Here is a 23002-nt window from a genome sequence, read left to right as displayed (position 1 = left end):
GAGTGGCCTTTAAGCAGAGGCGAATGGATACGATGTTACCCTGCGAGGCACTTCCACTAACCGGAAAAACATGATTAAAGGGGTTTTAAATGAAACTGCAGCACTGCGGGGACGTCAGCTGGAGGTTTTGTTTGGATGGCCTTGTAATGGACAGAAATGGTCGAACGCACTCAGATGCTGAATTGAATGTCCTTTCGATGAAAAGGAGATTAGTGCCCACTGGATGTTCCCACAACATGATGCTGCGGTGGGTGCTGTTTTATTGAGCAAAGCCCCACAAGATGCTGGCCACTAGAATGACTCAGGAAAAAAAGACAGACCACAGCAGCAGAGATAGGGACTGAAAGAGATGATCACTCTACGTGGAAAACATTGGTCTTTGACAAAAGAAATTAATAAAAAAAATGGCGCTTTTGCATGTAAAATTTTTGTTTTTGTATAAAGAAGTTTTAGATATGTGTATTTTTAGTTCTTCAACAATAACTTTTACCTCTTCAACAGACTATTATTATTATTATTATTATTATTATTATTATTATTATTATTATTATTACTATTATTATGTCTGTATAGCAAATTAGGTGTGTGGTTAAACTTTCGGAGACACTTCAGCACCGTGGATAGCTCCAAGTTGAAAAACAGAATGTAGCTCAGCAGCGACACACAGTGGCAGACAAATGAGATTCAGCATTGGAGTAGAAAAAAAAAGCCCCTTTTGTTGTTTGCTTATTTGATTGTTTCTGTGGATGTTTCATTTTAATTCTAGAAACATAAAAACGTATAATAATAGTTTAACAACCTCCACGGATGCTATTTGATATCTTTTTAAATTGAAACGCCAAAATAATTGTGCAGCCATAATGTCAGGGTTTATTCTCACAGGGATCTTGGAATAAAGATGTAAAACAATAAATAAAATTAAAATAAATAAATAAATACAGATTTCAAGCAAAAAAAAAAAAAATTAAGTATGTCATTTGAAAGTTGTAGTAATATTTGCTTATAATCATGCAATAAAAAAACAGCTCCACTTAGCCACTCATCATGCTCACTCATCTACATTAATTTAATGAATTCTGCTAAAAAGCCTTGTTTCTCACTGCAGTGCTTAAACCTGTGTATGTAGGGATGAAGGGTAAACACAATGAAGTCAACAGAGAAAGAGAAAACAACCCCTAAGATAATCCTGAAGAGCTAAATAAAACATTGGCACAATAACATGAGAGCAGCAGTATCTTTCTTCACCATGGAAACAGTTTTTTTTTTTTTTTTTTTTTTTTTTTTTTTTTTTTTTGCTGTGCTGGGTCCTGACTCACTTGTCTGAAAGCACAACTTTCTTGCAATGATAGCAACCCAACAGAAATGTGGAGTTATTGTTTTAATTACAGAATGGTCGTAATCTGCAAAGAGGCACACGGTCATAAATAATGTAACTTAATTTTTTTATAGTAGTGATAATGTTATTCACTTTATCTTACACTATTGTAAAGTGACGATGTGGCTTTATGTTCAGAACAACAGATTTTCACTTAGGGATCTGAAAACTTCAAGATGTGAACATAGCGGAGGCAGAAACTGTCTCAGAAGAATTGCCAACAAAAGAAGAGGTCTCTTAATGTTTGAAATATCTTCTTTTTATAATAAAAGAAAATCTCAAGAACAGAAAACATCATGCTGTGAAATAATAAGAAAAAAGCCCCTGGCCTTTAATCAAGTAAGTAGAAACAAGAACAGAAGGAAATCTAAGCCATGTTTATTAAAACTGATTCCACGCAGCTGATGATTACTGCCATCTTTTCCACCGGTCCTCTGGGAGAACTTTGTGGAAAATGTTAAAAACACTCAGATTAATCCCTCACATTTTTTTTGCATGAAAAATTTGATGTTGAAAAATTAACCTTTGCAAAGAATACATTAAATATCTTCACTGTCCTTGAGTGTTTTCCTTGAGGGAACACTTTTTTTGTAGCTTCTTAAGCAGCTTACCTTTGTTTTGTTTTGTTTTTTTTTCCAAAAAGAAATCTCTAAATTATTCATCACTGAACCTTCCTTGACTGTTATCAGAGACATCAGTCGAAATTGGTTTATTGAACACAAGTCTGAGGAGAGAATTTTGAACCTTTTAAATAAAAGAGAAAAATAATATAAACGTCTGACGGCTGTGGAACCAAGGACACCCACTGCAGAATGATGTTTTGTAGATTCACTTTTGATTCCGCCTCTTTTTGTGGCTGTGTGCCTTTCTCTACTCGGGCCATTATTTGTCATCGCACAGAAATCACTTACCAGGCTTCTGCGTCTATTTTCATGACTGAAAAACATACAAATCACAGAAAGCGTAGAGTGTCTTGTAACATTTTCAAGTCAAACAAACAAAAAGTCTATAAACAAAAAGCATTTGTTTATAGACCAAAACAAGAAAGAGCGTGTAGGAGTATGAAAGAAGAAAAATGTTAGATATTTTATCTATTTTCCACATCCCAAAACAAACCAAAGGAGAGCAAAAAAATAAATAAAAAAATTGTGAAATATTGATTCATAACCAAACACAGCTCCAAACCTCTCTACAACTTTCTCCCTGATCTGTCTGTGGCGTTCATTGGTCTTTATGACGCTGCAAGTTCTCTACCAGACCCACTAGGCCTTTGCACAACAGTTGCTTTTATACTGAGATTGAATCGCCCACCGCTGTTCTGAAAGTAATACGTTGAACTGGAAGCTCTTTGAAATTCATCAGGGGGCTGGATAAAAATGAATGGCAGGCTTCTCAGATTTTAATTTATGAAAACGGAGGTCCAAGAGTTCTCCTCGTGCCGCAACAATTGAAAAGCAATAATACAAAACCCCGTATGACCAAACACAAAAAGACTCTCAATCACTCAGATGAGTTGGCTTTCTTAACAGAGGTTCGGTTAGGAGCAAGTTTTTTTTTGTTTTGTTTTTTTTTTTTTATTATTGTGCGGCAGCTGCAAGTTAGAACAGCCTGTCAAACTTTCGTAGCCCAGAGGAGAGTCTTGAGTTTGGCTCGGTGTTTAAAATATGTACATATCCTGTTCAAGCCAGTGAATCGCAAGCGTGTCAGCTGTCAAGGTTTTGCAGATTCCCTTTGTTAATGGTTCTGAAAGCATGCAGTGAAAAAAAACAACAAAACGTCCATACATCAAACTGTGCAGATTCTCAGTGAAAATCTCAAAGAACTGGGTTATTGTATCAGAATGTTCTTATTATATTGTCTACCTGCAGGCTGAGGCCTTTGTTTGTTCCATCTGTCGTGGCTGGAAGACTGAGTAAGACGCAGAGATATTTGATGAGTGGCTCTCTCCCCGCAAACTCTCACATCAAGTAGTTAGCTAATGAAAAAAATGAATAAAGAAAGAAAATACTTTTTTTAAATCTTTTTTTCATTAGCTAAAAAAAGACTTCAAGAAGCCACTTCTTGAAAATCTTGGCTTTTTATGGAGCTGTGATCTATTTGACAATCTTTTTACAATGACTAAACTCTTTCAACCATGAAGCCTTTATGTTCATCATGAACAGACTTATTTTTATGTGTTCACCTTGAATGACCGACTTTGTGAAAATCCCCATTTCTAAGTTTATTCTCAACACTGTCAGCTGTCTTTGTCTTCTGGTGAAATATTCAATCACCGTGCAGTCTTATTACCTTTACTTTTGCCCCTGTGTTTTAAATGAGCAGCTGCTTTATTGCAGCACTATGCCACCTAATTGCACACATTAAAAAAGTGACATTTGTCGGGTCACGATTGTTTATATTGACTATGCTGAGAGATGAAAGCTACAAAATCAGCTGGATTTTTGGTGTTAACTCCCTCAGAGAGACAGTTTCCTAATTCAGACATTGTACATTCTTGGACATCAACATGTAAATGTTTTGATTAAACTCTAAGCATCATTGGACACCTATTAGCTTTTAAATGCTTCTTAAAATCCTGGTTTGTAAAGTGTTCACGTTCACATGTGCTCTTCCTCTTATATCCACTAGGTGTCCCCAGTGTGCACTTCACACAGTATGTGATGTACTTAAGTGCACATCATCCGCTTTGTTGTTTTCTTTGTTCTGTGATCCGTCTTTATCATCCCCGGCTGGGTCTATTGTTATTTTTTCACTCCCAGCTGATGACTAACCTGAACTTGATTGTTTTGCCTAACCTTCCTGCTGTCTTCCCGTTCTTCCAGTAACTGTTACTTTGAGTGTTTTTCATTCCTCCGAGTTTTCTCCAAGGTAACTTAAGCTGCTTGTTTTTATGTGTCGGACTCGTGGACAAGTAAAATGTTCCAGCCCAGTGCTTCATTAAATTCTTTATTTGGTCCTCTTCTTCTTCCACACTCCAATCAGTGATGAAAACTCAGGAAAAGGGAAGTGTTTTTTTTAGCAGTGTATGGAGGGCTGCTGCAGCTGCTTTTTGCCTGTTTCAGCATGTTTATCTATCTGTTCCTGCAGAGTCTTTGAACATCTGGCAGATCGTGTCAAAGTTTTTGTGAAAGGCTGACATTTTAATTGAGTGTTTTTTTTTTTTATTTCTGCAGGATGAGGCATGTTTATTTCTACAGGGGCATTCTACACAACTGAAGTTAAATCGTTTTCATTAGGGACTCAGAATGCATTAAACATTAAATGATTGATCTCACCACGAAACCAGATCATGGATGGGGAGATTTTCTGCAGAAAGTTATAGAGATTTCTGGCTGACAAATCCATTGCTTTTGGGCTCAAATACAAAAGAGCCGAAGAGTGCTATCAAAGCAACCTGGGCTTCCATCACATCCCAGCAGACCCAACTCCATGCCAAGGCTGCACTGATGCAGAAATTCATGCAGAAGGAAGTCCAAGTATTGAGGGAAAAGAAAGACGCCTGACATTTCTATGTAAAGTTTCCTGTTTCATAAGTTTCCTAAACTGAGATACTCAGTTTTGGATTTTTATTTTCTGCAATAATCGTCAAAATTACAAGAAACAAAGGGTTGACATGCTTCGGCTTATGTAAAAGGCATAAATAGAATATATGAGTTTCACATTCTGAACTGAATGACAAACCTTTTCATGGTAATGTCATTTTTGGGGATGTATCTCTTTCCTTTTTCTTCCACTTCAAAATTAAGTGCTGCTTTCTGTTAGTCTGTCTGTCACACTGCTACTAACTTAGTGTGACAGACTTTGAAGTTTGTGGTTTTGATGTGGAAAACAAATTGCAGAAAAAAATAAAAGTTTAAGTCTCAGAAAGTATAAGGAAACACAAGTTGGACAGAAATTGCAGGGTGAATTAATGCATAAAGTGGCAAAAATTTTCCAGCGCCAAATGCAGCAACAATGCCAACACAGACTTTGAAATAGAGTGACAGGCAGACAGTGTGGGAGAGAAACAACTGAGAGAAAAGGCAGAAAGATGACGAAGAGGCAAACCTGGAATTGGAGAATGATTTTCCTTCATCCTTCTCTCTCTTCTTTTCCGTTCTTTACTTTCTTTCGTCTCCTCTTCTCTTCTCTTGGTGTTTTCATATTTGAACATGCGAACAATGTGAAATTCACTTTTGGTTTTACAAATAATATAAAATAGCAATAAAATAGAATAGTATTACTTCATTCTGCAAAACGTCTGAATCCGTTATTTCAAACATTGGAGCTTGAAATGACAGCATCATTACATTCTATTTATTTAATTCTGTCAGTAACTTTATATCCTATTTTCAGTATATCTTTTTATAAATAGCACAGAGTTGTGTTTTAATATAATTTGTATAAATATGTGTTTCCAGAACAATGTGCAAATCTGTTCAGACTCAGATGTTTTAGTGTTAATATTGGTTTTGTATTTTTGTTCTGGCTTACTTGCAGCCTGCGGTACTTTCTACTGTCTCATTGCAGCGACATGCCGGGCCACGCTGTGACAGCTTATAAAACGTACAAAAGATTTCACAGTACAACTTGATGATCTACAAAAACAAGTTGGCAAACGACAATAACGTCCTTATGAGTAAATGTGAGTCAAACCTGTCGAGGTTTTGTGAAAAATGTCCAACTAATCTCAAACAGTTACGCTACATCGGTCATTTTTGTGGGTTTTAAGAAATCAAGAGAGAATAGACTAATAAAAAAAAACATATTTATTAAGGACAATAAAAATGACTATAAAAATATAAATCATACAACGCAACAATTTTGGGGGATTTTGGTTGGAAACTATTTTGTATTCGTAATCAAACATTTAGAGTTGTTTTTTTTTTTAAATCAAAATATTAACCACGGTGCCACAAAAAGTTACATCGAGTGGTACATTTTACACGTTTTAACTCGTCAAATTACAGGGGACAGTTTTTCAGGTGTGCCTTCATCAGCTATGCTTGCAATGCTTCGTCACAAAATAGCTTAAATACAGACTGGATGGAGAGCATCTACATTTAAGGTTTTGCTGGGATCGTCAAACGAATTTAGATATGTTTTGGTATCGTTCTGCTGAAGGGGAAACTTCCCCTCAGTTTTGAGTCATACGCAGGTTTTCCTCCGTGATGGTCGTTAAGCTCCATCAAGATTCCTCTGTCATGTCTTGCCTGGCAGCTCTGGATTCTTCACATTTGGTTTCCATGTCAGTTATCCGGCTTCCCAGATTATGTAGCAGTGAACCAGTGGTGAAACATTCCCAAATCCCAATACAATTTATTGAATTCAGAGGTTTTCACACGACAAAACATAAAATAGCTCAAGGGATGGAAATACTTTTGCAATATAAAGAAAAAAAAATCTACGTTTGATTGAAGAGCAAGTTGATATTCACATTTTTAAAAAAAATGTTTTTAACTTGGCTTCAGTTCACATTAGACACATGATATAATGTAGCAAGTAACACCAACCCTATTTTATTTTAAACACAACAATTTGTTGCAAAGAAAGAACTGTAGAGTAGAACTACAAAAAATATTTCATTGACTATTGTGTATTTATGTTAGAAAATGATAATCATAAAGAACTAGTTGCTAGATGATCCATGGATCTCAGCAGAAACATTTAGTGAAGTTCTAGTGTTTCATTCAGCTGAAAGAAACCCTCTGTCTCATTGTTTTTGCCTGCGCTCATCCATTCCAGGGCATGCCTGCTCATGTTCAGTCAAAAACCCGATAGTACTCCACGCAGACTAAAAGTTTCTTTTAGGTCTGCAAAGCGGCTGATGCTGGGCTCAGTTTAGCCCTTCCTCTCGAGTTCTGGTACCTTTAGTGAGGCTGAGTTACTCATAGCGAAAAAACTGCTGAATTGTGAAGAGAGCCACAACTTTGTTCTGTTTCAGATTCAGTCGTTGTTGCTCCTTTTAACGTGATAAATGCTGATTTGCATTCGACTGAAGGCAATGAGACCCTCCTGTGCTCCATGTCCATGGACTCGTCTTGGTGTTGTCTGGGTTTCTATTTTCTGGTTCACCTTAGCGGTCAGCATTTCTGGTGAGTAGATTTATTTATTTATTTATTTATTTATTTATTTATTTATTTATTTATTTATTTATTTATTCCTTTTTAATAAAAGCATGCGGAAATTGCATGTTCACTTCTCATGAGTATGATCAACTACGTTACACGTGGAAAATATATGCAACTTGTGATTTTTGTGATTGGACATCTCAAAACAGAAAATAAATAAATAAATCATGCATGTTCAATGTATTAAATCGTTTAGCCTGGGCTTTTTACTGTAGGTTTTACAATTTGCATTTTGAGTCTTTCTACAAAAGACTGCTTGGAGGCAAATCACAGTAACACCTACATGTCATTTACTTGTATGTGGTGATTGTGTTTTCTGTAGTTTACCCTCAGAACCTGTTTACACACCCATTCAAAACATCTGCCAGCACTTTTCCTGTCTTTAGGACAAATGTGTCTGTGGATTCATGAGTTAAACTGACTCCGTCAATTAGGATACGTTCTGACAAGTCGTCATTACGTCACTTTGGACTGACAGGATCATAAGTTTTCATTGTGGATGGTTTTGAACAAACAGGAAAATGCTTGGGAAAACAAGAAGTGTCTAACTGGCCGGTGACAAATGAAACAATTTTTTTTTTCTTCTTTTCACTAACTGAAGGATGTTAATTGTTGATGCCCTGAAGCATGTCACAGTCATCAACGAAGACGTACCACAGAGTGTTTACTGTCTTCCACATTGACAGGGTCCAGGACATTGACACAATGATAGACTGTCTCCCTAAGAGCAACTTTTATGTTGTTGTTAAACTTACAAAGATAACTTTAACTTATTTTGAAGTGTTGCTTTCTGGAGTTTTCTTAAAAAAAAAAAGATATTTTGACTGGAAACTCCACTGACTTATCAGATCTTTTCTTGAGATAACTGCAAAGTGGAAAAATGTCAAAGATTTAGGGCGCTGTGGTGACACGGGAGCAGAGCACGCAACCCACGTACAAAGGCCTCAGCCCTCTATGGGGCCGTCACAGATTTTAGTCCCAAATTTCTTCCCCCTCTCTCACAACTCATTTTCCTGTCTATACTCACTGTCAAATAAAAGCCACCAGAGCCAAGAAAATTCTTAAAAAACAAAAAAAAAAAGCCAAAGATTTAAGCACCTGTTGCTTCACTGTTACTCATGTGAAACAGATAAAAGTGAGTTGTAGGGTAATCCAAAGACCATGTGTGAATAAGTGTTGGGAGTTGGAGACTACAGGTGGAAATTAGCAATTAAATCTCTATCTTGATCCAGTGCAAGTTTCCTCTTGTGGTTATTGCATTTTTGTATACTGTGTATTGTCCCTGTTCTAAATAAAACAAATCGTAAATAAATAAATATAAAAATAAATAAATAATAGCAAACTTTTGGACTGAATGCTAATAGTAATTATTGGAAGAGCAATGCTAATTGACATGTTGGCAAGCAAGTTTTGCACAGTAGACAATTTTATCTTCATTGGCACTGATTGGCTGTACGGCAAAGATTTGAGAAAAGGATGACATTATCTTAGACATTATATCCTGCTTAAACTGTTTCAGTTGCGTCAATGCATATTAAAGTATATTTGTTGTTTGCACTGTTGAAATAGGCATAAGTCGCTCTCACATGTCGGCAGATTTTAGTTCTTCTGGGCTTGCTGTGGTCCCTAGATTTTCAGACATGCTTTCTAACCTGGATTTTCTGTCTTTAAACAGTGAGTCAGTATAAGCATCTGGACACCGAACCAAAGGTGTTTAAGACCTGTGGTGAAAATGTGACCCTGAATTGCAATGCCAGCGAAGCAAAACTCAAGGATTCAAAGATCTTCAAATTTGACTGGCAGCACAAAAATAAAACACTGTGCCAGTACATGAACAATACATCTACCGACAAGATTAAATGCAACTTCACAAACACAACATCTCAACTCACTCTGTCTCTGACCATCCTCAACATCATCCCGTCCGATGACGGAAACTACCACTGCAAACTACACTCAGGAGGTGGAATCGCGAATGGGCAGAGCCATCTGAAAGTTGGAGGTTAGTCGGTTTATAACCATTTATTTTTGCTGTAGTATTTTGATCTTTCTGAAAGTCGTTTCTCTTCACAGACTGCTTTGGAAAGCCTGGCAAGGATACACCCTCTGACCAATGCTCCTTTGAAGGAGTTTTCCCCATTGCTGACATCCACTGGTTCCAGGGAGACGTAAACCTTACAGATGGCACCGAAACGAAACAAAACGTGGACGACAAAGGATATTTCACTGTCCAGAGTACAGCTCCCACAGAGAGAGGGAGCCAGAGACAGCCTTATAACTGCTCACTGTGGATGCCTTCTCTCAACAAGTACATCTCCAGTCGCATGGTTTCATCAGGGAGCACAACCCAACAACTCCAGTGGATCTGTATTATGATGGGGATCTTGATGAAGATTATTATCATGTAAAAATGCAGGCTCTTTGACTATTGATTGAGATAAAAAAGTAAATAAAAATAAAATAGCTACTAATTGAGATGAGCCGTTCCTAACGCCTGGAATGGATTTATGCAGGTATGGTAATGGTTGTGTGAGTGCATTTTGTTTGGGATTTTTGTTAATTTGTATGTTCAGGTGTGAATAGCGGGGGGCAAACAGCTTCTTATTTGATTTATTAATTTGTTTTCTGGAAGCAAAGTAGAAATCTCACGTAAAAAGGAAGAATGATGTATTTATGACTGGCTCAAATAGTAGATACACTTCAAACTTTATCTTACAACACAGACTTTTATTTGTAACATGGCTTTCCACTGGGTGGCGCTCCTGCGTTATTGTTCTGTACTATAAACAAGGTGCGAGAATTATTACTTTTAGTTTTCAGTTTCTTAGGGTGGTATTTTATATATGCTTACCATGTGTGGAAAAAAAAACAACAATTCCAAACACCGTACATTGCTGTGAGAAAGTATTTACTCCCCTCTCTTTGTTAATGCAAGAGGTTTCACCTCATCCGTTCAAAGTAAATTGAAAGAAAAAAGAAAAATCTGATTTTCATAAGTTGATCTTAACTACTTATAAAAAATAAAAAAAAAGCAATGTCCAAAACATACTTTTTTGAAATGATGATGTTCTTTGAATAAATTCTGTCACAGTAAAACCTCTGTCTAAATGAGTCTTTCTGTCTCTGGGGATCACTGTTTTGTCAGATTAAAAGAAATAAAACGTTCTTTGTCTGCAAAGTAAAGAACGTATTGGGACTTGTTTCTCATGGGTTGAAGTTTTGTTTATCCTACAGTTAGGCGGGTCAACCAATCATGCAAAGACATGACCTTGTTCCTGCGAGTAATGTGTACTCAAAGACATGGGTATCTCTCAGTCACAAGAAAAAAGTATTTGAATCCACATAAAAGCATATGAGGTCATGTCAATTGATAGTTAAGTTTTTTTTTGTTATCTTAACTCAGAAGTGGTAGTAATAAAGTAAATCTTTATTACTGAACAGCAGCTGGATCATGTCATTTACACTAAAAAGTTGTGTTTTTCCTCAGGTTTAAAACGTTCTTTGTCTCCCATTTGGTCTAAATTCAAATTCTCATTTCTTAGTGTAAATGAGTCATTGTGAAGACCAGAAATTAGACAGGCTCTGGCAGTGAAAAACACTCCCATTCAAGAGGCAATCCAGACCTTTCTCAAATAAAGGTCAGGCTCAAGTCTCCGTAATATTCAGCTGGGGATCAGTTGCTGTGGTAATAACAATAATAATAATAATAATAATAATCCGTCTGTGCAAAGTCCAAGGAAAAATTAAACAAAACTGTGGACAATTTCATGCAATTAAAAATGCTGTTCTCATCCCTTATGAACCGTGGAACTTTATTCATTTGCATTGTTTTCAGCAAACAGATTGTTAGCTCACTCTCAGAGCAGGGGTCATAGGTCGATGGGGAAAATCCACAAAAACCTGAGGAAAAGAGACGTGTTTACTGATGAATAAATTATAACCAAAAAAAAGCAAACAAACAAACAAAAAAAAAACATTTAATGTTCTTCATGAAAATTCAGAAACCTGGAAACTCTTTAAAATCTCTTTAGGTGCATTTTTCATGTTTTTTGTGATGATTGTTGAGCGTTTTTGCAGTGGAGAGTCTAAAATAGTTTAGCAAGCATTTGTAAGAGATGTCGTTATAGAGTAGTGAAGCTATATGCCCCCAAAAGTAAGCAGAACTTGTCCAATTATTTCTTTGTTTTAACTATAGTTTGTGGCAGTGTGTCTTGTGATGTCGGAAAACTTGTTTGTTCCCCCTTTAGACGGTGCCACATTTGTACGGAAAATGCATTTTCAGATTGTAAACAAAGACGCATACACACGTTAAACCATAAAGTTAAAAAATAACAATAAAAACATACACTTATGCACCTCCTGCAATTATTTTTATATAACAATTGGTGTCAAACTGGGTTGAGCTCTCATCACTTACCCAGGTCTGCAAGAAGCAGCATGTGGGAGGCAGCAGCAGCAATGAAAACGAAAACCGTTTCTAGTCGGACATCGTAACCCACTGTGCGTGTAGTCCAGGAGTCCTGCAACGACTCTGACACAAACCATTATAAAAAGGCTGAAATAAATGACATTCCTTCCATTTTCTTTTGGTTTGGATAACAAGCTTAGCTTTTAGTGAAACCTAAAGTCATTCTTTCACTTCTGATATAAACTATCTCCTCATAAAACCACAAATTATTTTAACGCTTCTCCCCCTTGTAATTGGTCCAATTACAAGACCGATAATGTCTGCATTGATTGAAACCATTTGTGACTTTCGCTATGAGTGTATCACGGTATTTGATTTGCTGTGGTTAGATTATGAAATTCCATTTTAAAGTTTTGGAAAATGACTGAATTCTGCTTTTACCTTGACTGCGCATCGACCAGCAGTTGGCGCTAAATCGATTTTTGTCAAAGTGGAGACGCCAAAACGAATGGCGACTGTGGGCGAGCTACTGAACGGTCACAAGCTACTTCTAGAAAAAAAAAAATAAATAAAAAAGTTAATGATATTATATCTAGAGCTGTTCAGGGAAAACTAAGTGTGATTGCAGACAATTTCTGAAATCTTTCTGCCCAGGCCAGCAGCCAGTTGTGGGTGGAAAAGCAGCTTCCTTAATAAACGGGTCAACAAATTTTAAATACTTAAAATTAAACTTATACCACACTTTTAAATCAATTTAAAAAGCACCGTGTTCCCCCTTAGAGTCAACTACAGTAAAAGCCAGATGTTCACAGTCCTCTGTGGTTCATTCCTGTGTTGATTCCAGGTGAATTGGTCCACTAGTAACTGACCGTGTTACTGTCCATTATCTCACTGCATTGCACTGTTAAACAAAGCCTCACATCATGTGCCTCCAGCCGGGACGCCTCCGTAAAGAGGCTCGCCGCACTCGAAGGTTTGAACATTTCTGCCCTGGTGACTGATTGCTGTGTGTGAACAGGCTCAGAAGTCCAACGTAAGCGCTGCAGTGTTAACAGCAGGCAGCAGCCAGCCATTCAATGCACGGACAACGGTAATATTTCTGTTATTTGTGCAGGAAACACAAGAAACAATATATGTTTAATATTGGCAAGAAAAGGATCAGCAGCATTCCTTTCGTTGCAACGGCACTGATCCAAAGTTCACCAAGGTTGCATGGTGCCTTAAGTGAACCTTGAGAGTTTAAAAAAAAAAAAAAAAGCTTTGAGGACCGCGTGAGGCACAATGTATTTCTGGGGCCCAACAAACAACAGATCAGAGGATGTTTGTCTTGTTGGGTAGGATTCGCTCTGGGACATCTAAACACGTTCTTTTAGATTTTTATGCAACGATTTCTCACCATTTTCAAAGGTGCTTGTTTTTCCAGCCTTGAACACAAAGATAGCTTGGAGTCTATACTGTTAATGAGTGGGCAACTGAGGTCACTTCGAACGAGGAGGCACCGTGCTTTATAAAATATCTTCAAATCCATGTTACGTAATTCTGTCCACAGTGAAGGAAATGTGCATAATTTGCAAAAAGACAGAGAAACAAAACTATGCAACTGGTGTTTCACTGAGTTTCTCAGCTCCAAATAAAATCAAGCCATTTATTTGAACTTGTCTTCAGTTGACTAAAATAATAGAGCTTGTCACTAAGCTGGTTATTATTCTCTCTTTTTTTTTGTTTGGCTCTGGCTACCTGTATCAATAGACAATAATTTATTATAACAACCTCACCGTGTGAGTCTTCATGCCCACTCCTTTTTGTTAACAGAAATATTGTGCACAACATTTCCAAAACCATAATAAGTATAAAAAAGTGTGATAAGACAGCCAAAAATCCACTTTCATTAAATCCGCTTAACAAAACAGAACCGGAGCAAAGTCAAACGCTGCAGCAAGAAATGATGACGACTATATAATTCAGAGACGTTCATTTTCTCTTTCCTATGAGCCAAGCTCAAAGGTATTTGTGCTTGCAGCTCATTGTTATGAAATGAAATTCCCGACTGTGTGAACTGAGGCAATTAAAACTTTGGGTTTTCTAAGAGGCCTCTTGGGTCCTGATTGAAGCGTCGCTTAGCAAGCTGTGACTGACCTTCGTCTCTGCTCTTAAAGCTATGTGCAATTGCCTTTGAGATGGTCTGTTTATTAAACACACACACACACACACACACACACATACTGAGCGACTCAACTAGTGCTGATAGCAGCTCTTGCATGGTTACTGGCCTTGATACCTTCGTATATATGTTGCCTCGATGCTGAAACAAAACAGCAATTCTGGAGCTTCAGGCTATTCTGGTTCACTGAGACACTCAGATCACTCAGTTCTGGCTGAAATAATGGTCCACCATTTTATTTAGAACATTTTATGCTGTAATAATTAGTTTTATGTCAGTGAATAGATATATAACCGAGGAATCTACCATGGCTGATATATTTGTTCTATTTTTAAAGAGTCTGGCAGCATTTTGTTCTTAAAGGCAGAACTAACTACAACATGCCTCCATTTAGAGACAAACCACATAAACTAAAACCTTCGACCAAATCAATATATATATATATATATATATTTGAATGTAAAACTTGAAATTCTGATCATTCAACAATAAATTGAGATGATACAACAGAGTACATTTTAGGTTGTCACCTCTGGTATCAGGAAAACGTCATCACGTTAAAACAAACAGCCTGAGATGTCAGATCATAAACAAAAAAACCATCAGATCTCTGACTAAACAGCATCAGCATAAAAAAAATCTTAACAAAACCGGCAAAAGCGTCAGAAAAAAACAGTCTGACGCCGTTCTTTTTGAGATCTTCTCGTCTGAAGCCTGTTTTCTTAGGATATTTTTTATTCTGATGCCATTTAGCCAGAGGCCTGATGTTTTTAGTTTTTTTTTATCTGTGGTCTGACCTCTCAGGCTCTCAGTTCTAATGTGTGATGATGTTTTCCTGAGACCTGTCCTAAAATGTACACTGTACCATCCACTAACCTTTGCATAAGCTTCATTATATAAACCTTCTTCAGTAATAATATTTTGTGACTTATCTATCTTCTTTACTGCCAGTGATTGACTGCTGGACAACTGTCAAGTCGACAGTATTCCCAGTTCTAAAGCATAACATTTCCAACTCGGTTGCAAAGAAAAGTAACATTACAAGGCTATTCGTGCAATTGACAGACTTGTGAACTTTAATTTACGCACATGGCTCAGAGTTATTTTTGGTCTTGCTTCCAAGCCTCAGGATTTAATTTAATTTCAATTATTTGCAGCCGGAAAATCGAAGTTCCAAGTCCACTAAACTCTGTCTCGATAATTAAAACTGACACTGAACGTGAGTGTACGCTCTAAATTCATTAGAATGACATAAAAACCTTTCAGTGTGCCATTTGGCAATTATGCTTCGGAATGAATTCATATTTATCACTTTCACTTATTAGAAAATATACGTCATAAACGAGTAAAGCGCTGTTTCGGGGATGAGGGTGTCAAGCAGGGCGTATCTTTAACCTGAATAAAACTTTTTAAACGTGATAAAACGGGACCAGTAGGTAAAAGCCCTGCAGTTGGCAAATATAGCAACACGTTCTGCTGAGCAAACACACGTGATTCTCAGGTAGCTGGTTGTTGTTATTAGCACTAAATGTGCCAAGCAAATGGGTCACCACACATCGACGCAGCAAAAAGAATCCATCTTGAACAGAAAGAGCTCCAAAATCCAAACGCTGCGTGTCAACTTTTCAGACGCAAGGCAGCGCGCGCCGAGTACGTCTTGTTCTCGCTGTGGCAGCCAGGCATCACATTCTAACACCGCCGTGGGATCAGCGGCTCCACGCTGCATCACAGAAACAGGAACGCAAATGTCACCCAGTGTTAAGATTTTGTTGTGAAATTATATGATCTCTAAAAAAAAAAAAGAAAAAAAGAAAAAAAAATGTTTGCAGTGCAGGAAATGAAAAAGAAAACAACAAAAACAAAATGTAAGACCTGAAACACATTAACAAAACTAAATACATTTCCTTTTATAGCTTTACAAGGTAATGTGCAAGAAAAAAAAAAAACTACAGATTGCCATAAGTAAATCTACACTAGATCAGTCTTTAGGGGTAATGTGCCTGAGAAATTTACTCACTGCTTGTGACTGATCTATGCTTTCTCCCAAAGCGGAATAGGAAATCGGAAGACTGACCAAGTTATTCTTCAAACTATCTTGCACAAAAAACTAACTTAAACCTCTGAGTTGTGTGTTGTGTAAACATACACAGCGAGAAAATTGCAGTAGCCATAGAGTATGCATTATCAAAATCAATTTGTAGAGGAACTCATCCTAACAGGGAAAACATAAGAAGTGTTTAAATATAATTGCATTTATGCCCTGCAGAGCTACAATTCATTGAAATTCAGTTATCTGCTTCCTCTGTGTGTTTTTCAGCAAATTCACAGCGTTTGAATCACAGGCAAGAGAAAAAAAAAACAGCTTGTTGGGAGTTTGAAACTGCAAATCTTCCTTCATCTTCTTCTGATGAGTACTTGATACTTGACCAGTTTGTTCATTAGCAAACATTCAGATAAACAACTGGGGAAAAAAAAAAAGTTTGTGCCTGTCTTGCTGTTGGAGCCACTTCAAGCATTCAGCACAGTGGTCCCCAAACTTGTTCCTGTGAGGGCCAAATAACTTTTCCCTTCTCTGGTGGGGGGCCAGAGATTGTTGACGGGGGGCGGGGGAAGTAGGCTATAAGCTGCTACTTACAGGCATTGTTTCGAAGAACTCGACCTGGAATGCGGCGTTCATAACACACACGTGTGTTCATCAGCTCTACTGCTAGCAACCGTACTGATTAAATAACATAAAAGTCAAGCAGTTCCCTAAAAGTCCAACAGATGGCAGCAATGTCCCCCACAATTTACAGGACACACTTCCTGCTAAAGAGCCCCCTGGTGGTTGAAGAAAAATCCACATATAAACCGGAAAATACAATAAATGAAAAAAAAATCTGAATGCTCTCTGGTATTGTTAAGGGGGCCGGACCAAATGTGGAGGCGGGCCGGATCCGGCCCGCGGGCCGTAGTTTGGGGACCCCTGATTCAGCATGTCAGGGTGAGTATATGTTTAAAAAAAGACATTAAATTAATTTAGTCTATCCGTGGATCATTGGTGTGACTGTTATCATCATGAAACTAATTATTGACGTACTAAACAATTTTTTTTCGTACACCCATTTATTTATTTTTTTATATATATATTTATTTGCAAGGGACAAATTAAAATTTTTAAAAAAGTTTCAGTTTAATAATTCCAAAAATATACTTAACAAAACATAAAGTTTCAATGAAAAATAAGTCAAATAGCAGATTTGGGCCCAACTCAACTGATGTCAACTGGACACACAAATAAAACTGACCTGTAAGAAGTAAAGCTTAAATAGGGGTGGAGTAACCTAAATCTACCACACGAGGGAGCCACAACATAACAAAGGAACATAAAATACAAAATTAGCTAAAGCAAAACTAACTTTAACTCAGCATAAATAATAAGTGAATATTAAAGTGACAAAATCAAAAAACTAAAGTCAATTTTAAACAAAGCCCCTGAACCTGATCCACTGAAAGAAACAATTGCATTGGCGTAAAAAAGAAAGCTCCTGGATGCATGCCAAAATATTTTAAACTTAAGGAAATGACCTCTGCTTCAACTGTAATTTAAATAATATCTCCTTTAATTTTTTCTTCCACCTAATTCTTCCTAAAATGCAGAGAGAGGAAGAGAGACATGTTCTGCATTGAGCTGTAATGAGATCAATTGTCACTGAACATGCTGTCTCTTCCCTCTGCACCACCTCATCTGTCGCTACCCAGAACATTATGTTCCAGAACCGAACAGCGGTGTCAGAGGACCTGCAGCCAAACTTAGAGGAGAGGACTTCAAAAAGCACGACACACATTTCAGCTGCTCCGTTCAAAACCGCAAAGCCGCCGAATAAAGAGGGTGGATTAAGGGAATTGGTAGGAGTTCAGGAGGCGGGTGTCAGTTGAGTTGTGTCGTGTTCAAATACACACACACACACACACACACACACACACACACACACAAATAAATTGTGTCTCTGTGTGTTCAAAAGCTGCCTATAGGAGGAAAAGTCGGTAAGGTTTTATGACTTATGACCAAAATCTAACCAGATTTCTATTGCGGAGTAGGTTTGGAAGATATTTCCTCTTCACTAAAAGGACTCTGCTTCAGTCTCTGCAGGCAGCGACTCTTATGAAAACATGCAGTTAGATCACATTCTTGCCTAGGTTATTATTTATGCGTCAAGCTGTTTCTTGGCAAGATAGACAGAATTTGCAAAAAACAGAAGTTTGTGCAGCTGCTTCAGGGATTGTAATGGTTCTATTTCTTTAACTCTCTAAAATTAAGAAGTGACAAAAAACTTTTTGGACACCTAAAGAACAAGAAAGCATCAAAATTGATCAATAGGATGTGCAGGGCAATGAACTGAATCACGAAATAGTACATCTACTGTATGTTTGTTTGGGGTTTTTTTTGTGCTGCAAAGGTAACGTGACTTTCACCCGCATGTTAGCTTTACCTTAGAAATATTTGCTTTGGCAAGAGAGCTCCTATTTGAAGTTGAAAGCTATCAGAGGCATCTCGTTATTAAAACTGACATTCTGTCCTCTGCAAACTATCGAATTCCACGAAGCGTGACGGCTTGACTTGACTTTATGGGCTGGGCAGAACCAGTCTGCGCACCAAACACACACAGCTTTCTCAGGAATCCATTGCAGTTTTTATAAACTTTACAACTTTTGAATAAAGTCATTAATCAAACAATGCTTTAAAAAAAAAAAAAAAAACTTACATTTGTTCAAATTAGCAGAGAGCATTTTTTATTTATTAATTTTTTTCTTTTCTTTTCAACGGATTGCCAGATTCAGAGATTGGAGCGGCTCAATCAGGTAGAAAGACAGCATGTTCATAGTGCAAATTGTCCTCCCCTTTTATCACAGCCAGCCATCACAGATTAATACGACGGAGGGATCAGCAGCTGCCTCCTGCATCAAGGAGCAGAAACAGCTGCTGCAAAAGAACAACTTCTCACTTAGCTGCCAAGAGGATTTTTAAGAACGCGACGTGAACAGATGCAGCTTCCACTTTAAATTTGGAATCCATCAGAATACTAATTAGAGCTGCCGTATGTAATTTTTGTAAAATAAAACTAAAGTATTTTTTTTTACGTTTTTGTCATTATGACAGTATGGTAGGAGACAGATAAATATTGAGCTCCTCTGCCGTCTCCCTCTAGTCCTAACTAGAAACAACCAATCAAAGCCAGGAGGCGGGTCTTAGCGCTGTCAATCACAATCTTGTGTGGCTCTGCTCCTCCCCCTGCCCCACCTGCTCTCTGCTATGCTAGCAGTGAATGTCGTAAATGTTCAGGCTAGCCACCTTTGTCGACGGATAAATGATTTTCCTGTAAGGACAAGATTTTTCCCCGGCATTAGCATAATTGGCAACATTGATTGACAGCGCTAAGACCCTCCTCCTCACTCTGGTTGGTTGTTTTTGGCCGGAAGCCTTGGATTTCTTCAGAAAGCAATAGTAGCTCAGGAAGGAGGTGGATCCATTTTTTTCACAGATTACCTGTCTCATAACATTGTGTCACAACACGGTGACAGTTTTAACAGATGTGTGAAAAATATATTCTTTATAAAAGTTACATACTGCAGAAAAAAGGCCCATAGTACGAAAGGAGGCAGCTGCAGGGATCCATAGCTCAGGTGGGAGAATCAAACCCACTGCTACAGCAAACATGTGTAAGATGACCTCAAAATTGAACTCTTTGGGCTACATGGAAAATGCACACAAGACTTTTCCGTGTGTTGTTGTGATCTGGTAGCTGTGGTGTTGTTAAAGTCTCTGTGTAGGTGGTCACTTTTCCACAGACCACTACTGGTTAAATCCTGCATGTCTACATAAGTTTTCTGACCACTGCAGCCAAGTCCTCTGCAGACCGGACGGAGGGGAAGAAGGAGAACCTGAGCCAGGATGGGCCTGTGAAGCTGTGTCAAGTTTGCAGAGGCAACCTGAAGAGACAGTAGAGGGAAAGGTTTGGTTTTCCTTCGTGGATTAAGACTGAGATCCCTGTTGCTGATTCAGGTGTCTTAAATATTGGAGAATGTTCCACCATCATGCTGATGGGAAATATAGATGCACACCCAGAGGTGGAGGCTTTACTCTGTGAATGCAGTCCATCAGCCCCCTCCACTGGACTCGGACGAGCCATAAACCACAGGTACAGCCATTCCTGCTGGGGGGCTAGACTATGTGGTCCTGATGTTTGTTGACAAAGATCATCTTCTTATGGTTGGGTGAAGCACTTTGCCAAAACGGTTTCTAACCTCAGTAATTGAAACTCTTAAGTTCTGGTTCAATGCCTGACCCTTGACCTTTAGAGAGGACCTGCATGTCAAGGTCAGATGTGTAGAGCCACAATATGGAGATGGTGCAAGAGCCACAAAGGCATGTTTGAGACCCAAAGCGTATTCGACCATTTGCTGAGAGACCTGAAACACAAGCTACAGAATAAAAGAAAAAACAGGAATCACTATTGCAGTATTGTGAGAAGTTTCTACTAGCAGGTCATTTGTTCTTCTTCCCCAGAATGATACATGCAATAATACACTTTACAAAGGCAAAGTCTTAAAAACTTACATAAAAAAATATATAAATAGATTTTTTTTTCTACAGAAAAAAGAAATTGCTTTTGATTGCACTTGAAAGTCTCTTTTGCAGTAAAAGAAAATTGTGTATGTCGATAGAAACATTCAGAGATGTGTTCTGCATTCACAAATAACACCCTGGTAATGTTTTGTTTCTTTTTTAAATCTTCTCTCTTTTCTTGAATTGTTTTCTGATTGGCTGGTGTAAACTCAAACTCCGTCCTTATCCTGATTGGCTGGGAGCCCAGTGGGCAGGTGATGAGTGTTAATAAATACAGCGTGCAGTCAGAAGGGCATGCATTCATACGCAAGCTTCTACTATCAATCCTTCTCAGTTCTGTCAGCACATGTAAAAGTCTTCACCGGCACGCATTGGCTGCAGCAGAAAAAGTGGACGGAATTTTTAGCTTTTGCAAGAGAAAAGAGAAAAAACATTGCCATGTCTTTTGAGACAAAAGACAAGGCTGAAGTGCGTCTGGTGTTTCTAGGAGCAGGGGGAGTGGGGAAGACAGCCCTCATCCAGCGGTTCCTCAAAGACACCTTTGAGCCGAAGCACCGGCGCACAGTGGAGGAGCTCCACAGGAAGGAGTACGAAGTGGGAGGAATTAAAGTCACCATCAGCATTATGGACACCAGTGGGAGCTACTCCTTCCCCGCCATGCGCAAACTCTCCATCCAGAACAGCGACGCCTTTGCTCTGGTCTACGCCGTGGACGATCCAGACTCCCTTGAGGCGGTCAAGAGACTGCGAGAGGAGATCCTGGAGGTCAAGGAGAGCAAGCACACGCCGATCGTGGTGATCGGCAACAAGATAGACCGACACAAGGAGCGCAGGGTGTCCAGCGAGGACGTGCTGTCCACGGTGGAAGTGGACTGGAACCACATCTTCCTGGAGTCCTCGGCCAAGGACAACGTCAACGTGATGGAGGCCTTCGTGGAGCTGCTGCAGCGGGCCAACCTGCCCATGCAGCTGAGTCCGGTGCTCTGCAAGAGACGGCTGACGTTCCCCAAGGAAAACCACAAGCGCGCCCCCATGAACAAAACCAACAGCTGCCTCCTCTCGTAGAGATGGACGAACGGAGGCAGAGAGAACTGTGCAAACGAGACCAGAGGATTGATGCGGATGATAGAAAAACAAACCAAGTGACAATGTTTGACAAGATAATCAAATGTTCTCTTCTGCTCCCAGCTCCACTACACTCCTCCTAAAACAAACATGAACAGATGAAAACAAAGATAGACGTAAAGACGGCATGAATGTTGTTGAATTCGACTGCACCTACCGCGAATGTCAGAACATTTACTATAAAAAAAAGAAAAAAAAATATTCTTTACATGTCATGTTTTAGTTTGTACTCCAAACTATTGATGTTTCAACAGTTTTCAATAGTTCAATAGTTCAACAGTTGTTCATCTGGTGGGGAAAAAAAAATCTGTATCTGTTGATCAATCAGTCAAAAGCAATAGTGTTTTTATCTGTAAATGTGTTTTGTTTTGTCTGTGCAGCTGATGTCAACATATGAAGAAAACATACCGTGCACTTTATATTTTTAAGAAGTCTTAGTGTTGAAAATTCTGGTTTACTGAACCTTTTTGTTTGCAAATCCTAGCAGAGCTTAAAATGTGAACGAAAATGAATGCATTTCTATTTTGCTGAAAAGAGTTCTGCTCAGTTCTATTTTGTTGCATACTTTCAGTGTTTTGTCTAAACCAGGGAAAAAAAATAGATGCGTTTGTCTGTGATTCTCTGTTGTGCTTGTATTGTACCTTCCTTATTGTGTATAATTGCCGACTTGATGTGAAAAGAAAAATAAAGTGTTCATCTTAGAATGCAGTATTGTGATTTTATAAGAGAAAGTTTCTGCCACCAAAAGAGTCGTGCTTTAATGCTTGCAAGTTTGTATTTCTGATCTCCAACCAGTCTTGCAGACAAAAAATTCCATTAAGGATGATCAAACTTCTCATATTTTAAGACCTCAAGTGTTAAAATTACTTTAACAAACATATTTAGTAAACAGTCTTGCAAGCAAAAAAATTTTTTTTTTTAAAAAGAAACGGACATAAATCCACTTGCAAACATGTTGGATTTTAAAGTCTGTGCAGACATTAATGTCTGTTGTAGTGATGTGTGTTCACTCTTTGTTTCTTCTCCTTGAGAGCAGCACTGGTCTAACCAGATGAGTGAGTTCAAATGAACGTGCAGCAAACACTTGACTGTCCTGGTTTCACGTGCATCACCCAGAACGGTGTCGTCAGAAGTAGCGATGACAGCAAGCAAATTCACATAGGAAAGTGGAAAACGTTAGTTTAGTGGACATATCTCACACGCAGCTTCATGACTT

The 23002-nt window shown here is 38.3% G+C and overlaps 2 protein-coding genes across 4 annotated transcripts; both read left to right on the top strand.

Annotated features, from left to right (window-relative positions):
- Positions 1–7136: 7136 nt before the first annotated feature.
- On the top strand, positions 7137–10596 carry LOC103153312 (uncharacterized). Of its 3 annotated transcripts, none has more exons than XM_016661850.1 (4): positions 7137–7280; positions 7355–7449; positions 9161–9487; positions 9559–10596. In XM_016661850.1, exons 2-4 carry the CDS (start codon positions 7359–7361, stop codon positions 9891–9893), a joined length of 753 nt encoding a protein of 250 aa, XP_016517336.1. In that variant the 5' UTR covers positions 7137–7280; positions 7355–7358; the 3' UTR covers positions 9894–10596. The 3 variants fall into 3 exon arrangements, with proteins under 3 accessions (XP_016517336.1, XP_016517335.1, XP_007574245.1); XM_016661849.1 differs by having other exon boundaries at positions 7137–7449; positions 9559–9912; positions 10023–10596; XM_007574183.2 differs by having other exon boundaries at positions 7137–7449.
- Positions 10597–20690: 10094 nt separating this feature from the next.
- On the top strand, positions 20691–22494 carry LOC103153311 (ras-related protein Rap-2a-like). Its single transcript, XM_007574182.2, has one exon. The coding sequence runs from the start codon at positions 20956–20958 to the stop codon at positions 21724–21726; it is 771 nt and encodes a 256-aa protein (XP_007574244.2). The 5' UTR covers positions 20691–20955; the 3' UTR covers positions 21727–22494.
- Positions 22495–23002: the final 508 nt, after the last annotated feature.

This window comes from Poecilia formosa, unplaced genomic scaffold (genome assembly GCF_000485575.1).
Source record: "Poecilia formosa unplaced genomic scaffold, Poecilia_formosa-5.1.2 Scaffold346, whole genome shotgun sequence".
NCBI lineage: Eukaryota > Metazoa > Chordata > Actinopteri > Cyprinodontiformes > Poeciliidae > Poecilia > Poecilia formosa.
The sequence above is the reverse complement of the archived record's forward strand: the minus strand, read 5'-3'. Positions and strand labels throughout refer to the sequence as shown.